Source organism: Meriones unguiculatus, chromosome 17, assembly GCF_030254825.1.
Source record: "Meriones unguiculatus strain TT.TT164.6M chromosome 17, Bangor_MerUng_6.1, whole genome shotgun sequence".
In the NCBI taxonomy this organism is placed as follows: domain Eukaryota; kingdom Metazoa; phylum Chordata; class Mammalia; order Rodentia; family Muridae; genus Meriones; species Meriones unguiculatus.
In genome coordinates, this window is record NC_083364.1 from 16,307,763 (window position 1) to 16,328,305 (window position 20,543).

General features: G+C 52.5%; 2 protein-coding genes across 5 annotated transcripts; both read left to right on the top strand.

Annotated features, from left to right (window-relative positions):
• Positions 1–6,340: 6,340 nt before the first annotated feature.
• On the top strand, positions 6,341–14,070 carry Cdc34 (cell division cycle 34, ubiqiutin conjugating enzyme). Of its 2 annotated transcripts, none has more exons than XM_060371082.1 (5): positions 6,341–6,749; positions 9,499–9,585; positions 9,703–9,800; positions 9,930–10,064; positions 13,546–14,070. In XM_060371082.1, the coding sequence occupies exons 1-5, from the start codon at positions 6,573–6,575 to the stop codon at positions 13,586–13,588; spliced, it is 540 nt and encodes a 179-aa protein (XP_060227065.1). In that variant the 5' UTR covers positions 6,341–6,572; the 3' UTR covers positions 13,589–14,070. The 2 variants fall into 2 exon arrangements, with proteins under 2 accessions (XP_060227065.1, XP_021497596.1); XM_021641921.2 differs by having other exon boundaries at positions 6,344–6,749; positions 13,542–14,070.
• Positions 14,071–14,224: 154 nt separating this feature from the next.
• Gzmm (granzyme M) lies at positions 14,225–19,606 on the top strand. 3 transcript variants are annotated; one of them, XM_021641922.2, is made up of 5 exons: positions 14,225–15,409; positions 17,639–17,798; positions 18,451–18,589; positions 18,666–18,932; positions 19,337–19,606. In XM_021641922.2, exons 1-5 carry the CDS (start codon positions 15,355–15,357, stop codon positions 19,508–19,510), a joined length of 795 nt encoding a protein of 264 aa, XP_021497597.1. In that variant the 5' UTR covers positions 14,225–15,354; the 3' UTR covers positions 19,511–19,606. The 3 variants fall into 3 exon arrangements, with proteins under 3 accessions (XP_021497597.1, XP_021497598.1, XP_060227064.1); XM_021641923.2 differs by having other exon boundaries at positions 19,399–19,606; XM_060371081.1 differs by having other exon boundaries at positions 17,642–17,798.
• The last annotated feature ends 937 nt before the right edge of the window (positions 19,607–20,543 follow it).

A 20,543-nucleotide genomic window follows, 5' to 3' on the forward strand; every position in this document is an offset into this window, starting at 1 on the left:
GTTGTTTGAGACAGGGACTCACTGTGTAGCCTTATCCTGGAACTCACTCTGTAGCTCAGGCAGGTGGAGAATTCACAAAGATTCACTTACCTCTGTCTCCTGGAGTGCTGGGATTAAAAGGTGTACACCACCAGGGTTTGTTTGTTTGTGTGTGCGCACACACACACAGGTGGATCTCTGTGAATTTCAGGCCAGTCTGGTCTACAAAGCAAGTCCAGGACAGCTAGGGCTACACAGAGAAACCCTGTTGTTGTTTTTGATTTAACTTTTAACAGCGGTTATTCCTAAACCAGTTGTAACCCAAATCACCACACAGAGACTAGGATGTATTTAGTTAACCTAGAGCACAATGCTGGGCAATAGTTACTCCATCCTAAACCTCCAAGCCCGAATATTTTCCTACCATTCAAATTTTACCCATTACACTTGCTTTAGGTTTGGTTCATTTCTTCAAATGGTTCCAAGTCCTGTCCTGCCGACCTCTGCTCTCCTCCTCTCCTCCTTCCTCCCCCTCGGACCAGGATGTCCCACCCTATTCTCCCCATTGCACAGCACTGGCTGTATGTTTAATTGACAATATAGAGAACAAATGGTGGCATGTTTATACAAACTTGAGCCAGGTGATGCTTGGAATAAGCATCACAATGCAGTGTCAGGATTGAAACCAGATAGTAGGGGAGAGAAATCAGCATTTGAATGAACAGGGATAAATTGTATACATTCCACAAGAACATTATACCAACATCCTGTCTTGAAAAAAAAAACCAAAACGAAGAAGAAGCAGAAGAAGGAGGAGGAGGAGGAGAAGAAGAAGGAGAAAACCAACCTTAGCTTATCTAGTCAGAGTATGGCAAGTGCCAACAAAGGCCACCCTCCAGAAGACTACCGGTGGCACCCCGAGGACATACTGGATTTGAAAAAATTAAAGTTGTCACCAATTATGAAATGCATTCACCATTCATGAAACAGATATTAAATTCTTGGACGATTCAAAATAGAATAATCCCCCAAGACTGGAAAGGTATGACAAGAGCAATATTGAAACCTAGTCTGCAGGTACAATGGTGATCATGGTGCAGAGAAGAGGCTAAGGAGAGAGAACAGAGAAACAGGGCCAAAGTCGCTGATATCTCTTAACATCAGCTACTAGGTGTAGGTTCATATATTGAGGGACAGATGCAAGTGGCCTATGACCAGGCAACCTTGGCATTGTGTCACATTGTAGCCTTGAGTACTTGGGACAAGGTTGAAGAAACAGGAAAAAGACTTGAAACATTTACTCAGATTATACAAGGTTCAAAAGAAACATTCACTAACCTTTCACAACCATTGACTTCAGCTATAGATAGAAGGATATCAGAGCCACAGGCTAGAAAAGTATTGATCGAATCTTTAGCTTTCAAAAATGTTAATGCTGAATGCAAAAAAAAAAAAAAAAGTGAGGCAAGATCAGCACCAACAGATGAATGGGTTAGAAACACAGTTGAGGGCTGGAGAGATGGCTCAGAGGTTACGAACACTGGCTGTTCTTCCAAAGGTCCTGAGTTCAATTCCCAGCAACCACATGATGGCTCATAACTATCTCTAGTAAGATCTAGGGTGCAGGCAGAATATTATATAAATAATAAATCTTTAAAAGAAAAAGGAAAGAAACATAGTTGAAATTGAATCTCATTGATGACTTTAATAGAAGTGATCTCAAAAGCTTTTGAAAAAAATCCAAACTCTCAAATGTCTTAATTGTGGTAAGCAAGGTAATTTTAAAAGGATTTAGAAAGAACTAAACTAATTCTGAAAGAAGGCCTATGCCTTCTGAATATGCAAAAGGTGTGGCAAAGGCTGGCATTGGACTGATATAGACCAACAAGGAACAAACAAGGTAACCCTTTATCAAAAACTGCCCAGGGTGCCTCTGGCTGGCCCCAATACCAAATTCAAATCAGCCATTTCAAAGCAACAGCAGAGATGCCCGTCTGTACAACAATCAAACAACACTGCTCTGAAGACAGACATTAAAAACCCAGATATCAGCCAGGCATGGTGGCACATGCCTTTAATCCCAGCTCTCAGAGGCAGAGGCTGGCAGATTGCTGTAAGTTGGAGGCCAGCCTGATCTACAAAGGAAGTCCAGGACAGCCAGGGCTACACAGAGAAACACAGTCTTGAAAAACTGAAAAAGAAAGAAAGAGCCCCTACTAATACCCCAATCCTACACCCAGACCAGACCAGACCCAAACCAGCCCAGCCCAGACCTAGCAAGTGTTTTCCATACCATTTCATCCCATGCTTCTTACAGATAAAAAAAAAAAAAACAAAAAACAAAAAACCTGGTTTTGGAGGGCTACATCCAAGGTTACCATGAACTTGAACAAATAAAACCATACCTTGGCAGGTGACAAAAGCCCCAACTCAAATGGCTCAATTCACTTTTTGTTTGCTTGCTTGTTTGTTTTTACCAAGCCAGGGTTTCTCAGTGTAGCCTTGACTGCCCTGTGACTTACTTATAGGTCTGACTGGCCTCAAACTCAGAGATTTGCTTGCCTCTGCCTTATGAGTGCTAGGATTAAAGACGTGTGCCACTGCTGCAAAGCAATGGCTCAATTCAAAAACAAAACAGCCAGATGCTGATGGATCTCTAAGTTCGAGGCCAGCCTCGACTACAGAGTGAGGCCTAGGACAGCCAGGACTACACAGAGAAACCCTGCCTCGAAAAAAAAACAAAACAAACAAAATCCCACAGCCTCCCCTCTAGGGGAAGTCAGGTATGGCTGGATCCAGGAACACTAATAGGAATAGGGCCTAATTGTACACATTTGGCACCCCAAGGAAATTAAGCAGCTCAGGCAGGATATTGGGGATGGTTTGTGCACTGTGTAGTCAAATGCTGAGATTTGGTTGCAGTCTGGACATGTGCATTGTCATTATTCTTGAAGCATCTCCTTTCTCAATATTATGTAAAAAATCTTTCTCCATCATCTCTGATTCGTTAAACGAGAGCTAAACAGCCAATAGCCGGGAAAGAAAGTTGAGATGGGACTTGCAATCCCAGGAGGGGGGCTGAGGGAGAGAGAGAGGAAGTAACCAAGAGGAGATCACCATGAGAGAGTTCCCATGAGGACTCAGGTGGAGCAGGAGCAGCCAGGGCGATATTGATGGTAGGTGATGGGGCACACAGCTGGGAAGTAGTCCAGGTCAGCATAGATGGGTCAGAATAGCTCAATATATGCCCAGCTGTAGTGCTTAAAGCTTGTTAATAAATGCACTAGTTCTCTATGTCATTATTTGGAAGCTGGTGTGAGCATAAAAAAAGCCCATACTTTTTACAGCAGGACAAACACACATTCTAAGCCATCTGGGGTACGGAATGAGTTTGAGGCCAGCCTCAGCAATGTTGAGAGACCCTCTCTCAGAAGTAAACACACCCAGTTGTGGTGGCACCTGCCTTTAATCTCGGCATACACAGGCAGGACTCTGCATTTGAGACCACCCTCATCTACATAGCAAGTTCCAAGCCATCCAGGGCTACATGGTAAAACCGTGTCTCCGTAAGCCCCTTCTATCTCCTGGAGGTCTGAGCTTTCCAGAATGTCCTAGCTGTCCAGAGTCTCATGGAAAGAAATGGTCCTGTGATCCCTTTCCCAGAGCTCCTAGATCTGATCCTAGAAAATGCCCAGGACTAAGGCTCATCATGAGCCATCCAGTGCAGCTTGTGGTGGGTGCGGCCAGAATGCTCTGGCTGGGTAACCCTTTATTGGAGGAGGCCTGGACTATCCTCACCAAATGTTCAGTCTCTGTGGCTGGGAACCTGGGGTAGACAGCACCTGGCTAAATAAGCCTGACCAACTCCATGATGGGCTTCATTTTCTTGTTAGACAGAACAGACAGACCTAAGAGTTGCAGGAAAAGCCACAGAAAGGGCAACCAAACGGAAACAGCTAAGACATCTGGCCTGGGGAAGATAAGGTTGCTTAACTACCGATTTGAAAAGCACCTAAATCCTGACCAGAGTCATATAGCCTCCGTGGGCACCAGCCAATCCCAATCCAGGTCACATAGTCACAGTAGGAATTCCCCTCTCTGGCTATAAAAGGGACCTTCAACTCCTCTCAGGGTCACCGCCATTTTGTGAAGGTGGTGACCCTAGCATGCTGTGAAAGAATCAGACTAACTTTGTAATCTATGTTTCTTTTAATTGCCTTATAACTTATATTTGCAAGTTTTAGGCCCATGTTAATTAAAGCCTCTTAGTGCTTCTTCAGAGAGCCGAGGAATGTAAAAATTCCTGACATTGGCCATCTGTGAGGGCAGAGATAAGGAAGAGAACAAGCAGAGATCTCTACTAAATGGAGAAAAAATCACCAGCTGGCGCCGGTGAGATGGGCTTTGTTTGGAAACTGGGCCAAATGGCCCCAATCCTTCTGCTGACCTTTGATCCAAAGCCTGTAACCTCCACTCCTCAGAACAGACATGGGATGAGTTATCACTCTCCCATCTTTAACTGTGGATGGCAGGAAATTCCAAACTGACTTGAAAATCAGATATTTACAACAGGGCTGACTGGACCTATGGGTGACCAGAACTAACCAATTATTTTAAAAGTTAAACACCTCCTCCAATCCTAAATTGCCAAGATAGCAACTCCAGGAGATTCCCGCCTTCTGCCTTTTAAAAACCTAAGGTCTTTGTCTCCCGGTGCCACTCCTAGCTGACCAGCAGGGGTGACCCCATTGTGCAATGGTCAAGAGGAGTCTCTTGCGTTTTTGCATCGATGGATGATTAGTTTCCTGAGTTCTCTTCATACCTTCTTATATTTAGGCTCTTGCTGGGCCTAACAGCTGGATTTCTGAAGAATAAACGCCCTTTGTTGCTTGCATGCTACTTGAGTCTGGGGTCTTTCTTTCAGCGAATTCTGGACCCTAACAGGATCACGAACATCCATGTCCGAACGTGCCATGGTTAGGCGGCTCCAGTCCCAGATGCTCAGGATGCCTATGAGCCCAGGTACAGGCTCATCTGGGAATAGGGCCATGGATATCCCAGTTGGAGGGAGGGGACCCCTGTCTGTACATCAGGGCTTCCCAGGTGAAGGATGTGGGAGTGGTGATCCCAGACACAGTTAGAGGGAAACCTGGGCTATCTGCTGTGTTCTGACAGCTAGATTACACCATAAGGTGGACAGTCTGACTTGGACTAGAGAAAGAGAACACCGGAAACCCTCGAAAAAGGAGTATGAACAGAAAGCCTTCTAGCCCAAGGCTCCAAAGAGCCGCCAGGGAAGGGCAGCCAACCTTTGACACTGTTTCCCTGTGCCCAAACAGGTCTATCCCCAACCAGGACAGGATGTTGGAGCACCTGTCATAGGGAGCTGCCCTTTCTCAGCCCCAGATGTTCATGCAGCTGTAGCTCTCCAGAACGCCCACAGTCAGGGTCAGTCACCAGCACAGCCTAGGGCCAGAACCACCCACCCCTAGAGATCTCGGGTACACAACAAACACTTCCTGCAAGGCTTGACTACGCTGCCACTCCCAATACTCATAAACAAATGTCCAGGTAAGGAGTGTGGGTGTCTGCGCCAGACAACCTCCGGGACTTTGCACATCTGCTCCCGCTCCTGTAACCTCCCAGGATGCATCTCCACTGCTTTTTCTGGTCTATTTAAGCAGGACTAGGGTGTGGTTTAAAGGTCAGCCTAACATGAGGGTCCTCCCAGGGCAGGGGTTCAGACTCCACCTCCTGGAAGCCAGGTCTGCGGACCCCAAGTCGTCGATTCTGTCAGCCCTCCTTCTACTTGAGCCCTTAGAAACCAAAAGGTGACATCCACAGCTTCACGATGGGAAACGAGGGAGGATCCTGCTCCGCCTCCGGTCAAGCCACGCCCATCTCCCCACCCACAACCACGCCCCCCGGACGTCACAAAAAAGGCCCCCAAAGCAGCAGCTGCCGGTCCGCCACCCGCAGCCCTGCCCTGCCCGCCACCCCGCACACAGGCATCTGCGGAGCTCTTCGGGCCGGAGGCGACGGCGGCCTCCGGGGCTTCGGAAACGCAAGGCGCCTGCGCGGCAGGGCGGGGGAAGACGACTACACTTCCCGGCGTGCCCCGCGGGCGGGCGCGCAGACACATTCCGGACCCGGTGGAGGCGTCGCACAGGCGCATTCTAGACCCGGCAGTGGCTCGCAGGCGCATTTCCGGCCCGGCGGCAGCGGCACGCAGGCGCATAAGAGGTCCGGGTGTGGCACGCAGGCGCATTCGGGGTCCAAAGGAGACACGCAGGCGCATTCGGGGCCCGGAGCCGGTGCGCAGGCGCATTCGAGGCCCGGCGGCTGCGGCGCGCAGGCGCATTTGGCGCGGGCCGGGCCGGGCCGAAGCGAGCGCCGGGCGGGCAGCGGCGTCAGAGCGAGTGGAGCCTTCGGGGTCTCCGGGTGGCGGCGGCGGCGGCGGCGCAGAGGAGGAAGGCGGCGGCTCTCCCCCTGCCGGCGCGCGACCCGGTCCGTCCCGCGAACTCGCGCCGGTCCTGCGGCCCGGCCCGGCCCCGGCCCCGGGCCCCTCCGCCGCCGCCGCCGCCGCCACCGCCATGGCCCGGCCGCTGGTTCCCAGCTCGCAGAAGGCGCTGCTGCTGGAGCTGAAGGGGCTGCAGGAGGAGCCGGTGGAGGGCTTCCGGGTAACGCTGGTGGACGAGGGCGACCTGTACAACTGGGAGGTGGCCATCTTCGGGCCCCCCAACACCTACTACGAGGGCGGCTACTTCAAGGTGAGCCAGGCCTCAGTTTCCCCTTTGTGCCTGTCCCTTCCCGAGCTTGGCTCCGGCTCCGCGTGCAGAACGGCCCCTCCCTGTTTTGTTGGCCAGGTGCTGACCTCACCCCGAGGATTGGTCTCCCTGTACTGTCCTCCAACAGGCCACAGAGGACCAGGGACAGCTAATGACTGGCATATTTCCAGGCATTCTCTACCACAAGACACAGGGGCCTCCAGGTGGCTGCTGGCCATCGTGTTTCCAGGCAACATGTACCTGGGGAAGGCTCTCTCCAAGTTGTCCCCACCCCTTCCAGCATGCTTCTGGTGAAGGGTCTCCCCAGGGACAGCTGTTGTCCTTCTTGTCCCCAGGCTGTTCCCACACATGCAAGACCCAGAAGCCTCCGGAGCCCCCTGCTGGCAAGCATGTTCCTAGGCTGTTCCCCCACCCCACCAGCATATCCCTGGGAAAGGTCTCCTTGGGTACACAGAGGACCACTACGTAGTCCTCTATGGCAGCTGCTGGCTGGCGTCCCCAGGCTCTCCCCCACCCTGGGACACAGAAACAGGGCAGCTGCTGGCAGGTCAGTCCCCAGGGAAGGGACATGCAGCCTGGACAGCCACCTGCTCTAGTTCCAGCAGAGGCCCTGACAGGGCCTTGGCAGCCATGCCTGCTTGGACAGCGGCCACCTTTAGCCCTAGCCAGGCTTTATGTAATGCATTCCAAGGGGGCAGTGGGGGCAGGAGCCCAGCTTTCCACTTTTATTCTCAGAGCCACACCCTAAGTTCTTGCCAAGGGCCCTGGACCCCGAAGCTCTGTTTTCCCCCTGCCCCCCAGCAGCCTTTCTCAGGTTCCACTAACCAGGTGGCTTCTTGGGGCCTGTTTTTCCTTTCTAGGCAGTGTTATCTGCCCTCTGGTGGCTTAAGGCTTAAGGTTCAGTGCACCAGAAATCTTCATGGTTGGTGCAAGGGGCCTTGGGCAGTCCCCACACTGTGTATGTGTGGCCAAGGACAGGTACCCACAGTAGCACAGTTTGATCATGCTGGCTGCTGTTGGCTGCTGTGGACTAGAACTTCTAGCAGAGTCAGAGTCTCATGTTAGGACCAAGAGGAACAAGGTGAGGACCAGGTGGGTGCAGTTTCCAGCCCAGGTGTAGGGCCATGGCAGCTATTTGTCCATGGCAGATGTTTATCCTGTGTCTTCATTTGTGGCTGATGTCCTCACCCTTCCTGCTCACGGACTAGGAGAACAGCAAGTCTACCAGTCAGGGTAATTATAGAGGTAGCTTCCTGGTAGAGCATATGTGGACACCCTTGCCTTCTACCCTGGAACCTGGTCTGAACTTAGAAACCTTCAGGATGTCCAGATGCTATTAGCACCTTGTCTTCTGTGTCTGCTGGGGGGAGGGGAGAGCCACCAGGAGGACGAGAGTTCTGTTCAGAGGATGGACATCTGAGCTGCTTGCCACCTGTGAAGGGCTGTGGGCAGAGCCTCCACGCTCACATTATTCTAGAGACAGCTTGGGAGGAGGCCCTGTGAGATGTCAGTCTGCCAGCGTGGGAGCCTCCTGTATGGCGTGGGTGGCTAAGACATAGAGAGACCCTGTAAGAAGAGAGCTATGAAGAGCTTCCTCTGGACAACCCAGCCTGTCCAGGAAGGTGGGGGTGCCTTTCCTGTTACTGAGCCTCAGTTTGCTCATTCCTAAAAAGCTCTTGAGCCACAGAAGTGTGGGGTCTTGTTCCAGCAATGCTACTTTTTTCTCTGCTGTTCGGAAGTGTTGGAAACCCCACACTGGGTTTGTGTATGTCAAGTGGAAAGGAACTGGGCAGGTCATCTAGCTTGAATTCCTGGCCGGCGCTGAGGCCACAGGCTCGCTCCCCTAAGTGTTCTCTGTAGTGCCAGTTTTGGAATTTTGGTTTCTTTTAAAAACACAGTAATATTTTGAGACCATATTTTCATCACAGATGTGGGGATATGAGGTTGCTTCGCAGCAGCCAACCATGATTTGCCTCATGCTCTAGCAGAGGTGTGGTTTTGCGTGCTGCAAATAGTTTCAGCGATTGTGGGAATTGTGGGAACTTTTCAGGGGCTATATAAATGCTAGGGTTCTGATAGGCAGGGCTGGTGGTTGTTGATCATTCCAGGGGTTTGGCTATAGTTAGTAGTTATGCTCAAAGAAGAAACAAGAAGAAAGAAATTAGGCTCAGGGATCTCTTTTCCCCTCTAATCATGTTTCTCTCCTGTGTAATGATAGAGGTGAAACCAGGGAGATAAAGGGTGGGAAAAAGGAGAACCCACAAAGTAGTAAAAGTCAAGCTACAGTTCTCCTTGCCTAGGGGACGTTCTAGAAGCTGCCCTTGGGGAGCCCTAAGACTAAAGAAAACCTCAGGCCTTCTTCTACCTGTCCAAAGTCCTGGGGGTCAGTGGACAGGGTGAGTGTCAGTCAGAAGCAGATGCAGTGGCCAGGCAGGTGGCTCCAGCTTGTCTCTGGTGGCTGCCCTTGGCCTGTGCCACTGAGCCTAGGTAGTGTTGGTGGGAGTTCAGAATGAGCAAGTCTCCCTGAGGGCAGGAAACCTGCTGACTCATCCCCCTGGCTAGGTGACATACCAGGTGACACTGTCACTCTAACCTGGAGGCTGTGTCACAGAGTGCTGCCTGGACTTCACAGACTGAGGTCAGTGTCAGTCCCTGAACACCCTAGAGCCAGGCCCTAACTCCAGTGCTCAGGAGGCTACCATTGAGCCACCCCACTTTCTGCCGTCTGTAGGCTCGCCTCAAGTTCCCCATCGACTACCCGTATTCCCCACCAGCCTTCCGGTTCCTCACCAAGATGTGGCACCCAAACATCTATGAGGTAAGTCACTGTTGACACTACAGACACTTGCCTCAGGCACATCCCACCAAACGCACACCCCATGTCTCCCTTGCACACGCCCCATGCCTCATCTTCTAATTTTGCTCACTCTTGCAGACAGGGGACGTGTGCATCTCCATCCTCCATCCCCCAGTTGATGACCCACAGAGTGGGGAGCTGCCCTCAGAGCGGTGGAACCCCACACAGAATGTCAGGTGAGAGCTGCACATGTCTTCACACCATGGGCTTCCTGAGACCCTGTACCCTGAGGTCCCTCCTTCCCTGCTCCAGTCTGGGGACCCTGGGGTCTGTGAGGAGCTGAGCTTGCGCCCATGGCCCCACAGGACCATCCTCCTGAGTGTGATCTCCCTGCTGAATGAGCCCAACACCTTCTCGCCTGCCAACGTGGACGCCTCGGTGATGTACAGAAAGTGGAAGGAGAGCAAGGGGAAGGACCGCGAGTACACGGACATCATCCGGTGAGCACTGCTGGCAGCCTGGGCGGTGCCGCTGCGCCTCTGTAATAGATGCTGTTTGTTGGAAGACTGAGCTGTGCACAGCGCACACCATGACCCACTCCTGAGCCAGCTCTTTCTGTCTCCGTGACATAGTTGTTTCTCGAGTGGGAAGTTGTGTGTTTCCATTCTTGCATCCCCAGCTGGATGTGGGGGCTGTGTGCTCCCCGGGGCACCGAGCTTACCATCCAGAATGGCCAAGATCCAGGTGTGTCTTGTCACTCTGCATATCTTCATGAGTGACTGGGGCATGCAAGGCCACATCCTCACTGTCTACCTAAACATTGCTTGCATTTGTGTTTCTGAAATTTAGATTCTTTTGCAAAGGTGGTAGGTCACTGAGCCCATTGTGAACCCATCCTCAGGAGCCTGGGAGTATCACCCACAGGTGCTCTGACAAGGACCCAGACTGTGGCCTGTTCCCCTCCTGTCGCCACCTGTGAGTGGCTCTGTCCATATCCATCATCATTTTGCAGCAGGAGTGCCTGGCTTGTTCTGGGCTCGGGTGGTCTCCCCTATAGCCCTAATGGTGGGTATGCAATTGCACTTGCGAGATTCTAGGCAATTGTCACACCCTGCTGCCACCCAGCCATGCTGGGTGTCCACACCAGTACCCACATACCCAGTGCCTATCTCTTACTTCCGTGTTTTCTGAGATAGGCTTTCCTATAACCCCTCCTGATGTCAGGGTGACAGTACACACTACCTCGTTTTAAGATGTCATCTATTTTATGTGTATTAGCGCTCTATCTGCATGTACACCTGCACGCCAGAAGAGGGCATCACACCCCAGTATAGATGGTTGTGAGTCACCATGTGGTTGCTGGGAATTGAACTTAGGACCTCTGGAAGAGCAGCCAGTGTGCTTATGTGCTAAGCCATCTCTCTAGCCTTGTGCACTACCTCTTAACCTAATAACACCTCACAGCTAGCTATCCCCTGCCTCAGCACTGACCCAGGACAGGTGCTTGTCCACACAGTGACCCAGACACAAGGGCCTGTAATGTCCCCACACTGACAGCAGCCCAGGCCCATCAACAGGCGTGCTGAGCAAGCCAAGCTTGTCAGCCAGTTGCCTGGAGCCAGACACGGGGTGAGCACTGGCCCAGCAGGAGCCGTGTGGCCTTGTCCTACAGCAGGCAGGCCTGACTTCTCAGAATTGACATGGTCTGCAGCTTAGTGGTCAGTGCTGGGCCAGCACATGCAGGACGCTGGGGTTTATCTCTGGCCTCAGAACAAGGTAGAGGTAGCCGCCAGGGCCATCATGGGGGTGTTAGTCGTGAGCTACTTAGGAAGGTCTGAGCGCTGCGCTATGGAGGTGTGCCTCCTGGCCTGGATCGCCGCAACCCTTTCCCCTTTGTTCTCCGTTCAGGCAGGCCCACAGTTCACCACCCTCACACCCTGCCCCAACTGGGAAGAAGGCTGACTGTCCTGTGGGATTTGTTTTATTTGTTTGTTTGTTTTAAGATGAAGTCTCACTAGCCCTGGCTATCCTGGAACCAACTGTGTAGACCAAGTTGGCTTCAAACTTAGAATTATGCCTCTTGAGTGCTAGGATTAAAGGTATGGGCCACCACGCCCAGCTTAGTTATGGCCTACTTTTGCTGACTAATGTAGTGACATTAAGAATTCTGGAATTTTAGATTCTTAAAAGAAAAAAAACAAAAACATTTTAATCTGGGTGTGGGGATATGGGGCTGCTTTAGAGTGTTCACAGAAACTGACCATGATTTATTTGCCCCATGCTCTAGCAGAAGCATGGTTTTTCAGCTGCAGATGATTTCTGCAATTTTGTGACATTTAGAATTCCAGGAACTTTTCAGAGGATATTTAAATGCTAGAGCCCCAATAGGTGGGTTTGTTGGTTGGTGGTTGTTACCTTTTTTTTTTTCGTCTTTTTGTTATTTTGTCTTTTTTTTTTCTTCGCCAGAGCTGAGGACCGAGGTTAGTGGTTGTTTAGGGGAGGTTAGTTGCCGTTAGTAGCTGAAGTCAAAGAAGAAAGAAAAGGAAAGAAATTAGATTGAGGATTTTCCTAATTCTCTCTCCCCTCTACCTTTGTTTTTCTCCTATCTAGTTTTAGGGGGTAAAACTGGGGTGGGGTGTGGAAAGGGGGTGGGAAAAAGATGAACCCACAAAGTAGCAAAGACTAGCTATAGGCTGTTTTGTGATGTCATTTGTAAGTAAACATTTTAAGTTTGAGATTGCCATGGGTACTCTCAGCCTTTTTCCACTGCCCACTTCCTGTCAACCTGAGAGGTGATACCTAGTGTTTTGGGTGTAATGGTGTCTGATGGGCTACAGTGGACCCTGCCCAGTACAGGCCACCATTGGGTGCAGGCGCCAGTAGGGACTCTGGCTCTGGCCCCATCATTGCTGGTTTTCAGCCTCCTGGCAGCCTTTAGCCCAGTTCTGGCTGCTTCCTTGAGTCTCTGTCCCAGAGCAGGAGCCCTGGGCTATTTTTATCATTCTCGCTCTAGGAGCCACTTGCTATGACCATGAGGCCTGTACTGCTCCTGGAACTCAACCTGAGAGCCAGTGTCTAGTCATGTCCATCCCAGGCCACAAGGACGGGACAGCTGGGAGCCTGTGGGAAGGGCCTTGAGATGGGTCTAGGCTATCATGTGCTGCTGTCACAGGTGCCCCTCAAACATTGTCCTGTACCCCGTTCTCTATGGGAAGCTAAGGCCAGTGTCTGCTCCACTCCGCTCTCCCTTTAGGACCTGCACTCTGAAGCTCCATCCCAGGCCTCATTTCTTTAGTTAATGGCTACCCCTGTGCAGGGAAGCTTTTGCTGTGTGTTGCTTCACCTGTGTCCATGGGACTCGCCTGTGGCCTCTGAGGCCTGGAGCCTCGGTTCCTCCAGGACTGCCCTTGACAGAATGCCTCGCTCAGCTCAGGCTGCGCTTTGGGAGAGTGTGGTGTCAGTGTGGTGTGTGGGCGGGTGCACCCACAGAGAAGCCAGGGGACAAAATCTGGTGTCCTTCACTGTCAGTCTGCACGAGGCCTCTCACTGACCTGGAACTAGGCTAGTGGCCAGCAAGCCCCAGGTCTTGTGCACTCCTCACAGCACTCACTGGCCTGATGCTGCCATGCCCAGGTATTTCTGTGGGTGCTAGAACTGGACTGAGGTCCTTGTGCTTGCTTATACGACAAGCACTCTTACTGTGTTGTCTCCAGCCCTGTTTGTCATTTTAACACAGCTCCATTATAGCCCAGGCTAGCCTGAGACTCACAGCAGCCCTCCTGCCTCAGCCTCGAAGTGCTGGACAACAGCCATTTGTCCCACACCTGGCTGTGGTCACCTTCTTGCCTGGGAGCTAGTCACTGAGCCACTCCTTGTCTTCTGTCCCCTTCCTCCCACCTGCTCCTCGCCCTCCATTCATTGTCTTCCTTTGGAATCCCACTGGCTGGGCTGTAGCCTCACCTGTCCTGTCTCCCCAGGAAGCAGGTCCTGGGGACCAAGGTGGACGCAGAGCGCGATGGCGTGAAGGTGCCCACCACGCTGGCCGAGTACTGCGTGAAGACCAAGGCGCCGGCGCCCGACGAGGGCTCAGACCTCTTCTACGATGACTACTATGAGGACGGCGAAGTGGAGGAGGCCGACAGCTGCTTTGGGGACGAAGAGGACGACTCTGGCACCGAGGAGTCCTGACCACATCCCCGAAATAAACTTACAAATTTTACCTCAGCGGGACCCGTGTGGGCCTCAGGCGACAGACTACCTCACCGAGGTTCCATGACCCTTAGGTCCTCTTACCCTGTGTTCCCCATGGGTTTTCCTCGGCTTTAGAGAAGAGCCGTGGCGCCGGGCAGACACCCCACTCAGCTCACAGATGGTGACAAGCCTGGAAGGCTGGGGACCACCTGGTGGGGAGCCAGAGACTCCATCCCAGCCCGAGCAGGGCCAGCCCCAGTCACCTCCTCTCTGCTTTGGTATGTGTGAAATCCAAATAAAATGGCTTTCTGAGAAGCTGGGAGAAGCAGCCAGGACGCCAGTGGAACTGGCCACTGACGACCACCTGGGTAGCCCGGCCAGGGCATGGGATGGGCAGAAAGGTAGTGATAGCAGTCTGTTCATTGGCACTCAGTGTTCTACAGGGTGCCCGGGCCCAGAAGCAACTTGCCACTGCAGATCCTGTCAGCCTGCATCTGGCACTGTGGCTGCACCCACATCCCACATCTACCTCAAGCCTCCGGTCGGGCTGGGCCTGGGTCCTGAGACATGCCGAGACCTGTAACCAGCAATCCCTGTGTTTGGGCCGCTTCCTCAAACCAGGAAACTCCAATGCTTGCCTGAGAAGTCCCTGTGGCCAGGGACGGAGGTACAGCCTAGTGACTGCCCAACAGGGCGGGCCAGGGTGCCCACAGTGACCCAGTGCTGATGGACCAGACCTGTTGTGCTGCCCACACTTCCATGCAAAGGATGGAACCCAGAGCTTCAAACCACCAATAGCTTATGGCTGTCCTGTAAAGAAGGTGCCACTTCCCCGGGAGTGGGTCTCTATGTCCAGAGTTTCGGTTTCCAGAACAAAGGCCATTCTCTACTGAGCAGCACCTAACAAGAACCCTGCCAGTCATAGCCTGTTACAGAAGTGGTTGGAAGGAGGCTGGGGGTCGGGCCCCGGCTAAGAGACTACTGCCCAGCCATTGCAGTAAGCCTTGCCAAAGTCTTACTAGTTAAAAGAGTAAGAAAGTGGGGTGTGGTGACAGCACTCTGATCTTGGTGAGCTCAAGGCCAGCCTGGCCTACAAAGTAGATTCCAGAATAGTCAGCTACAAAGTGAGACCCTGTGTCTAAAAACAAACAAAAAAACAAAAGGCACCAGGAGTTGAGGCCATCCTGTGCTCCATACAATTTAAAGCTGATTATATAGAGCTCAGTGGGTAAAGGCCACCAAGCCTGAGGACAGGAGTTCCAGTCCAGAACCCATATGGTTGAAGGAGATAACTGATGCCTGCAAGTTGTCCCCTGTGGGAGTTGGGGTGTCAGTTGAGCCAGACCGGAGGTCTACCCCAGCCCCAAAAAAACACCAGAAAAGTGAGCACTGGGGATCTAATTCATCACATGGCTCTAGGCACCATCCCCAGAAACGGTATCTTTGATGGCAGAGATGCTTTCTAAAACCACGGAGAGCAGAGTGTGAAGGAGGAGGGGTTGACACTTGTGCAAGGTGGGCGGGGCTTGAGAAGCCTGTCCCCACAGGAAGAGAAAGTGAGGACCCTCTTCCCCTGGGGGCCACAAGTCTTTCACCAAGATGGAGGTCTATCAGTTCCTGCTGTTCTTGCTGGCCTTGGAGAAACTGGGGGCAGGTGAGCATGAAAGAGCCTGATCTTTCAGGGGTCTGTGGATTGAAGAGGGTTTATGTACAGGGAAATTAGATAATTCAAATCTCTGAGGAATGGCATCTACAAAAAGTACACCCTGAGTGAAACTAAACGCTGAAAGCCGTGCTTCGTGGAGTACGCCTGTAATCCCAGCACTGGAGGGTCAGGAATTCAAAGCCTTCCTCTGCCCCACAATGAGTTTGAGGCCAGCTGGGCCACATGAGACCCTGCTTTGGAAAGAAAAAAGCTGTGGTCCATCGTGGTGGCACGTGCCTTTACTCCCCAAACTCAAAGAAAGGTAGGTCACTTGTAAATTCCAGATTGGACTAGGCTACTTGGTGAGGTCTTGCCAAAAGTGGAGCAGAATGGCCATGTACTTTTAATCCCAGCACTCGGGAGGCTCTGTGAGTCAATGCAAGCCTAGTCTATATAGTGGGTTGCAGAACAGCCAGAACTATGGGGGCTGTGGGGAACACTAGGGAGGGGGACATAGGATCCTGGGGGCTCCTGAAGACTAGCAGACTCAGTGAGCTCCAGGAACAGTGAGAGACCTTGTTTCAGTTAAGGTACAGGATGATGACCAGATTTGGTCTCTGACCTCCATCTATTCGTACATGTGTACGCATGTACACAGAGCCAAACACACAAATTTCTTTTTGAGCCAAGGTCTCATTGTCACAATCCTGGCTGACTGGAACTATCTGCTTGCCTCTGCCTCCTGAGTGCTGGGACTAGAAGGATGCAACACCCCTCCCAATTGTGGATGCCTGTATTTCCTTGGAACCTTCTAGAACTTTCCCCAAGGAACAAGAGAGGAAGTTGGCTTTGCAAGTATAACAACTTTTTTAAGTCATGGACCTTCCACAGGCCTCAGCCAGCACTGTAGTTTTTGTCCTGAGAGCTGGTGGAGACCTTGGCACAGTGTAGCCAAGGCGGATGTCATACTCCTAGCAAGTGCTGCCTCTATAACAAGATTTTAAAGTATGGAGAGGGCCTGGGCCTGCACCTCAGCAAGCTTTTGCCTAATGTGAGGGAGATCCTGGGTTCCACCAGGCACGCTGGCACATGCCTATCTGAAAACAAGGATCCTCACTACAGGCCAACCTGTAGGAGATAATGTCTCGAAATAAAGGGTTTTGGGGTTTTTTTGTTGTTTGTCTTAAAGTGGAGAAGGGAAGAATGCACACATGGGTGGAGGCTATCTTGGGTGGTGAAAAGCCACTCAGTTGTGGGGGTGTGAACTGGCCCCCACGAAGCTGCAGAGGTGAGACTTCACAGAGAAACTCTGGTTTCTCTTTAGACTTGTTTTGGGTTTCTTTTTCCTCCCAGCGCTCAAGCCTGGGGCCTGCAAACCATGCTGGCATCGAAACTCAAAGATCCACCTGCCCCTGCCAAGCTCCAGGATTAAACGTGTTATATTACCACTACCCAGCTTGTTTCAAATTTTTAATCCTGATTCTACTACCTCCCTAGGGCAGGGATGACAAGTGTCCACCAGTAGATCTGGATTCTGTGGTGGTAGCGGAGGACTGGAGCCCAGGGCTCTGTATGTGGTAGGCGAGCATTCTAACCACTGAGGCCAGCCTGGTGCTCTTTATCAACCCTTCAAGAGAAATAATTCACACAGTGCACAGCTCACTGAAATTCAGAAGCCACACAAAAGCGTAGGCACGCCCACATCCCCAGGAACACTCACCCCCATGCCCTAGCACCCACAAATCCACTTCCTGCCATGGAGTTTCACACTGTGACTTTTTGTGACTGATTCGCCCCTGAGCATTGTGTGCTCAAGGCCCTGCTACTGTCATGGCAAGTGTCAGAACCCCACTTCTGTGTGTCTGGGTAATACTGCAGTGTGTGGCAGAGCGTGAGTCAATTCCTCACACACACTTGCCCTCCCTGTGACTACCAGGGAAAGACATGTATGTGGGTTTGTGGAAGGGTGAGTGAAATGTCCGAGGAAGCCAGAAGAGGACATCAGGTCCCCTTGAGCTAGAGTCCTAGGCAGCTGCGAGGTGCCTGGAATAGATGGTAGGATTTGAACTTGGGTCCTCTGCAAGAGCAGCCCATTCTCTTACCCTCTGAGCTGCCTCTCCAGTCCCTCATTCACATGTTAAGCCTCTGGCAGCTGAATAGTGTCTGAGCAGCAGGACCTAGCAGGGTGGAGGGGTGTGGGCAGCACCCGCAAACGGCCCTCCCTTCCTCCCTTCTCAGCAGGCGACACGTTTGAGACCCAAATCATTGGGGGTCGAGAGGCAGTCCCGCACTCCCGACCATACATGGCCTCTCTCCAGAAAGCCAAGTCCCACGTGTGCGGGGGAGTCCTTGTGCATTCCAAGTGGGTGTTGACGGCTGCCCACTGCCTTTCTGAGCCGTGAGTACCCCACTGCACTCCCCACTGGGGCTTGAGACACTGAGGGACTCAGGCCAACCCTCTCCAGGCTGTGGATTCAAGTTTAGTGAGTCACATGGTACAAGGAAGAATAGCTCCTTCCAACTCCTCCTGTGACACCCAGCAATCTGTGAATGCCAGCCTGCCAGTAAGACAGAACTGCCAACAAGAAGCCACTAAAGAGCTCCATCCTGTAGGGATGTCTTTAATGGCAGAGTCTCTGCTTCATGCGGGGTCTCATCCTCAACACTAAGAAAAAATCCTGAGACCTGAGAAAAGGAAGCAGTCCCTGAGTACGATGGCATGTGCCTTTAATCCCAGCCCTCAAGGACAGGGAGGCGGGTGGGTAGCTACCTGACCCGTTCTCACACGGCTGCAAGTGCAACGCAGGAGGCCTGTGGAAAAGGTTATTCCTCTGTAATTTGGATGAATGCAGGAAGTCGACACAGGCAAATCACAGAAGAGAGGCTGCAGTTGGGGGAGGGGCATTTTGAGAGTATTCAAGAATCCTCCAATCTGGCGCTGGGCTGAAGTCAGAGGAGGACTGAGGATATGGTAGATTATCTGCCAGGAGTGGGGCTGGGGAGGCTGCTGTGTGGGGAAGGCTGTGGGCGAGCAGGGTTCTGCGTTGCAGGGTAAGGCAGCTGAAGCTGGTACTCGGCCTGCACCGCCTCTACGACCCCCAAGATCCTGGCCTCACCTTCCACATCAGGGAAGTCATTAAGCACCCTGCCTACAACCTCAATTATGAAAACGACCTGGCGCTGCTTAAGGTGCGGGGCAGAGAGGCTGAGGGCCAGCCACAGCCTGGCTTCCCTCAGCCACTCACTGGCCCTCCTGTCCCCACAGCTGGACGGGCGGGTGCAGCCCAGCAGAAATGTCCGACCATTGGCTCTACCCAGAAAGCCCCGAGCCAGGCCTGCTGAAGGGGCTCGGTGCAGCATAGCTGGCTGGGGCATTACCCACCAGAGTGGGCACCTGGCCAGGGTCCTGCAGGAGTTGGATCTGCGTGTGCTGGACACCCGCATGTGTAACAACAGCCGCTTCTGGAATGGCAGTCTCGTGGCCAACATGCTGTGCTTGAAGGCTGGGTCCAAGAGCCAGGGCCCCTGCAAGGTGAAAGGGGTGGCTTGGAGGCCTGGTCTGGGCGGCAGCCCAAGCTGGCCTCTGACACCCATTCTCTGGGGAGTGGAAGGAGGGTGGGACCAACATTTGCCTCTTTCTCAGATGCAGAAATCACGGCCCTGGGAGAATAAAAACACTGTCTAGGTCGGAAGTCAGGAAGCCAGAGAGTTATGGTTTGAACTCCAGCACCACAGACTAGTCATCTGGGCCCAGAGCAAAGGCCCTGGGGTAGAAAGGACAGGAAAAGGAAGAGACAGGAAGGCAAGGGTGCACATGGGGCTTGCAAGGGGCCCCAGTGCCTCCCAAACCCCCGTTTCTCCCCCTCTCTCCCAGCCCTTACCCCCAACCCCTACCTGCAGGCGCAAGGGCTGACCTGTGTGTCTCACCTCTGACAGGGTGACTCTGGAGGGCCCCTGGTGTGTGGCAAAGGTCAGGTGGCTGGGATCCTGTCTTTCAGCTCCAGAAACTGCACGGACATCTTCAAGCCCCCTGTGGCTACTGCTGTGGCCCCCTACAGCTCCTGGATCAGGAAGGTCATCCATCGCTGGCAACCTCAGCCTCTGGCCTAGTGCCCTAGCTGACCAGGACACATTTACTGGCTGGGCAGGGAAGGGACTGGGTGTGCCTCTGAAAACCAATAAATCCTGATATGTCTGTGGAACCTACCCCTGTCTGCCTCTGGCCTCTGCAAGCCTCTGCTTCCCCTATAGGGTGAGTCTTCTGAACGGCTGTCAAGAAAGTGCTGGGACCTAGGGTAGGCAGGGAGGTGAAACTGGCCTGCTGGGAGCCAAGGACGAGCAACGGTACAGTGTACCAGTGTGGCCAGCAGAGGGCAGCAGCTGTCCTCTGTGGCCCTCTCGCATGCGGTGAGGAGTGGGAGGCTCCACACAGAACACCCTAACTTCCGTTTTACAGACACCTCAACAGGAGCAGCTCAAGTGTCATGCCAGTGGGTGTCAACACTTGCAGAACATTCCATCACTGTGCTTCCACCTCGTCCCCAGGAGAGGTCACTCCATCCCTTCCCCAGTCCCCACAAACCTAGCCTGTGTGGATTCTTCTAGGTATTTCCGGTCATGGAGTCCCACGCCGCGTGGCCTTCGTGTCCAGGTCTATACTGAGCATGGTGTCCTCAAGGCCCTGTCCTATGGTGGCGGAGGATGTAAGACCCTCCCTCCTCTGCTTTTCTTGGGCTCCAAAGTAAACCAGCAGAACACGGATCAGCAGGAGAGAAACCCTCGCAGTGCTGTGGAGGTTAGCAACCAAGGGTGACTGGAAAACATGGCCCTCAGTCCTCGCCTGTCATCTCTGCAGTGGGGGGGCTGAGAAAGGTGGGTTGCCTCCATTTCAAAGTCCCCCTGAGGGGCTGGAGACATGGCTCAGGGGTTCAGAGCACTATCTGTTCTTCCAGAGAACCCAGCTTCAATTCCTAGTACCCACAGGGCAGTTCACAACTGTCAGTAATTCCAGTTCTAGGTAATCCAGTACCCTCACAGAGAGTGCACATTAAATAAATAAATAACTAAATAAGCCAGGCATAATGGCGCACACCTTTAGATGCCAGGGTGACAGGCATGTGCCGCATGCCCTCTTGAACCTAGC